This window comes from Lactuca saligna, chromosome 1 (assembly GCF_052625555.1).
Source record: "Lactuca saligna cultivar CGN05327 chromosome 1, ASM5262555v1, whole genome shotgun sequence".
In the NCBI taxonomy this organism is placed as follows: domain Eukaryota; kingdom Viridiplantae; phylum Streptophyta; class Magnoliopsida; order Asterales; family Asteraceae; genus Lactuca; species Lactuca saligna.
In genome coordinates, this window is record NC_136417.1 from 901,751 (window position 1) to 904,987 (window position 3,237).

At 35.7% G+C, this 3,237-nt stretch overlaps 1 protein-coding gene across 1 annotated transcript; it reads left to right on the top strand.

Annotated features, from left to right (window-relative positions):
• The first annotated feature begins 345 nt into the window (after positions 1-345).
• Positions 346-3,237, top strand: LOC145035896 (alpha/beta-Hydrolases superfamily protein). The gene is made up of 9 exons (XM_078984614.1): positions 346-752; positions 1,321-1,388; positions 1,535-1,605; positions 1,685-2,046; positions 2,127-2,182; positions 2,377-2,429; positions 2,504-2,648; positions 2,732-2,829; positions 2,986-3,237. Exons 1-9 carry the CDS (start codon positions 502-504, stop codon positions 3,055-3,057), a joined length of 1,176 nt encoding a protein of 391 aa, XP_078840740.1. The 5' UTR covers positions 346-501; the 3' UTR covers positions 3,058-3,237.

Sequence of the window (3,237 nt, forward strand, 5' to 3'; positions counted from 1 at the left end):
GGTACTACAACCTTCTAGCGTTTAAATTAACAAAATGTTTCAAATTCAAATGCTACTTAATGTAACGTTTAACAAAAGGTAATAAACTACTCGCTACCTGCTATATGCTACAAGCTGCCTGCTACCGACTCGTTTGTCCACCACACCCGGAACCATGCAACGCTTTCAAAAGATATCTTAAAAATATTATTTTTCATGAAGGATAGTGTTTTTGAAATTTTGTCTTAATTGTGTTCTAGAACCTAATCTTAATTAGATTTTTTGACTTTGACTAGTCAGCACTAATTCCATATGGGTCCTCGATAGACGATGTCGTTGCGTGAAATTCCAGAAACACCCATCACCTGGTACCCAAAACACTAAATCAACTCCTTAAATAGTAATTTTCACCCAATTATTCCGGTCAAAAAGCGGTCGGCGTATTAGAGCTGCAAGAACACGCTTCAAATCAGATGAGATACCTTTAAGTACATTGCACTACTTGCGTTGGATTCAAATTCAATGGAGTCGGAGAAAAATTTACAAGAAACTATTGAACCGAAAACATCAGATGAAGTTGCGAAGAAGCTGAAGAAGATAAACAGAAGATCATTGATCCTGAATAAATTGAGGTGTTTCGGATCAACGGATTATGGGTACCCGACGGTGGATGAAGTTGACGGAGATGGTAACCTCGATATGCAATCGGCTTCCACCGACAAGAAACACTCGCCGACTCACCTCGTCGTTATGGTGAATGGTCTGATCGGCAGGTAATGGTATGCGTTATTTTTAGTTACACCACACTCCAAATCCAAAGCCTGCGTATCTTGTTATATATGTAACATAATCGCAGATTTATAAAAAATTTCGAGGACCATTGACCAACACAAATGCCAAATCAACTATATGACATGAATCTGGATTTCAATAGCACAGTTAGGAAATACAAGATTGTATTAGTTGATCATCTGGTTGGTCTCTGAATTTGGCATAGCAATGGATTAATTTTGACTTTTTTTTTTTTTTTGTGCGAACGATTTTACTGTTGATGGAGGAGGAGTAGGTTTATATGATTAGTTGATATTTCAGTTATTAGGTATACAGTTAACTTTATGTTAATTAGGTATAGATGATTAATTATGAGAGTTGAAAATCATAATTAAGGGATGCTGTTTTAGCAAAGATAGGTGGTAAATTAGATATAGATTATAATTAATTGACGTAAGTAGAAGAAAATCAAACATTTGTGATGAACTAGTTTCTACCATGATTTGGCGTAGCTCAACCTCTGTTCATTATTACAATGTGATAATTGGAATGCCTATAACTCTGTTGCAGTGCTCATAACTGGAGATACGCTGCAAAACAGTTTTTGAAAAACTATCCTGATGATCTTATAGTTCACTGTAAGCATTTTTGTAGTGTTACTACTCCTTACAGTCAATACATATATGGTTGATGGATTATGCTATGTATGTATTGTAACACCATGTATAGATATATGGTTTGGACTTTGGATGACTGATATATACATACATACATACATATACAGGCAGTGATCGCAACTCTTCATTGTTGACATTCAATGGTGTTGATGTGATGGGAAACAGATTAGCTAACGAGGTTGGTTAAGTTAATTTAATCGGGTTTGCATAAAATTAAATTAAATTAAAAAGAATCTACTGAAGTTGTGTTTTTGCAGGTGGCATCTGTTATAAAACGTTATCCGAATCTTGAGAAGATATCTTTTATCGGTCACTCACTGGGTGGCCTGGTAGCAAGATATGCTATTGCTAAGCTTTACGGAGATACACAAGATTCAAGAATTGGAGGATTGGTGCCTACAAACTTCATTACTGTTGCAACACCACATCTTGGTACAGGTGGACATCGACAGGTCCCATTGTTTGGTGGGTCCAACACTGTTGAGAAAGTAGCTCACCAAATATCATGGGTTCTTGGAAGAACAGGGAGGCATTTATTTTTGACTGATAAGACTCACGGACACGGACACCCTCCTCTATTGCTTCAGATGGCCGAGGATTCTCAAGAATTGAAGTTCCTGTGAGCGTGCCTCAGCCTTCATACATGGATATTATATGAATTGCTTGTTACTTTCACTAAATCTAATCTTAATTATGCAGTTCCGCGTTGCAATCATTCAGGCGACATGTTGTGTATGCAAATGCTCATTTTGACCGTATCCTATTCCTATTTCCTCTGCAACTCATGTGTTAATCCAAAACCACTTCCAGGGAAAGAAATCCACTATATCGCCAATTATTACAATCACATGATTAATAGACTGATCTTTGAAAAAGACTTGACTAAAAGTAATCAAAGACTACTTCACATGTAGATTGTTTTCCTCATCTTAGTTATATATATTTACAGATATTGTGGGATGGAGTACGTCATCGATTCGGCGTCGAAACGAGCTGCCAAAGGTATTGCTATTTATAAATTCATTGATTGATTATTTGAAAAAACTTGTAATGAACAATGAATTATTTGGTTCCAGCGTAAAAATCTTGTAAGAAGCAGTAAATATCCCCATATATTAAAGGGGGACAGGGACACTACAAAAACCATAAAACAAGAAAGCCCTGCCCCTATGCTATTATTGCAACCCAATAATTTCAAGACAGCCACAGCCTCCATGGAAGGTACTCACTCCACATCCACAATATTTTTTAAGATTTAATGGTCACATTTTATTCATCATTTGGATTTTGTGCAACTGCTGCAGAAGCAATGATAAGAGGGTTGACTAAAATAAGCTGGGAAAGAGTTGATGTTAGTTTTAAAGGAAGTAAGCAAAGATATTTTGCCCACAACACAATCCAGGCAAGTTTTTTATGATTTGAGTAAACACATGATCTATGTTGGTTACCAATTAACTGAATTCTCATATGTATTATATTATATTATATTTTTGGAATGTAAAGGTGAAGTGCTCATTTAATCTCCATTTAACATAATAATTATATTTTTGTATTATAGGTAAACAGTCCCTGGATAAATTCTGATGGGGCCGACATCATTCAACATCTGGTTGATAATTTTCAGATCTAGTCTGTACTCTAGAGAATTAAATTAATGCCACGTTTGAAGAGGTCACTACACTTCAATAACAGATTCTTTCATCCGATTTTGGGGCTCTTGCTCTTGTATATATTTAATGGCTGCCAATTTTGTAATCCGTGTGTAACACCCACTGTATTTATTAAATAAATAAATTAATTAATTAATGAA

Coding starts and splice junctions, on each gene's coding strand:
- LOC145035896 (XM_078984614.1), top strand. CDS start 502: ATGGAGTCGGAGAAAAATTTACAAGAAACTATTGAACCGAAAACATCA. Junction 753..1,320: donor GTGAATGGTCTGATCGGCAG/GTAATGGTATGC, acceptor ACTCTGTTGCAG/TGCTCATAACTGGAGATACG. Junction 2,830..2,985: donor TTGCCCACAACACAATCCAG/GCAAGTTTTTTA, acceptor TTTGTATTATAG/GTAAACAGTCCCTGGATAAA.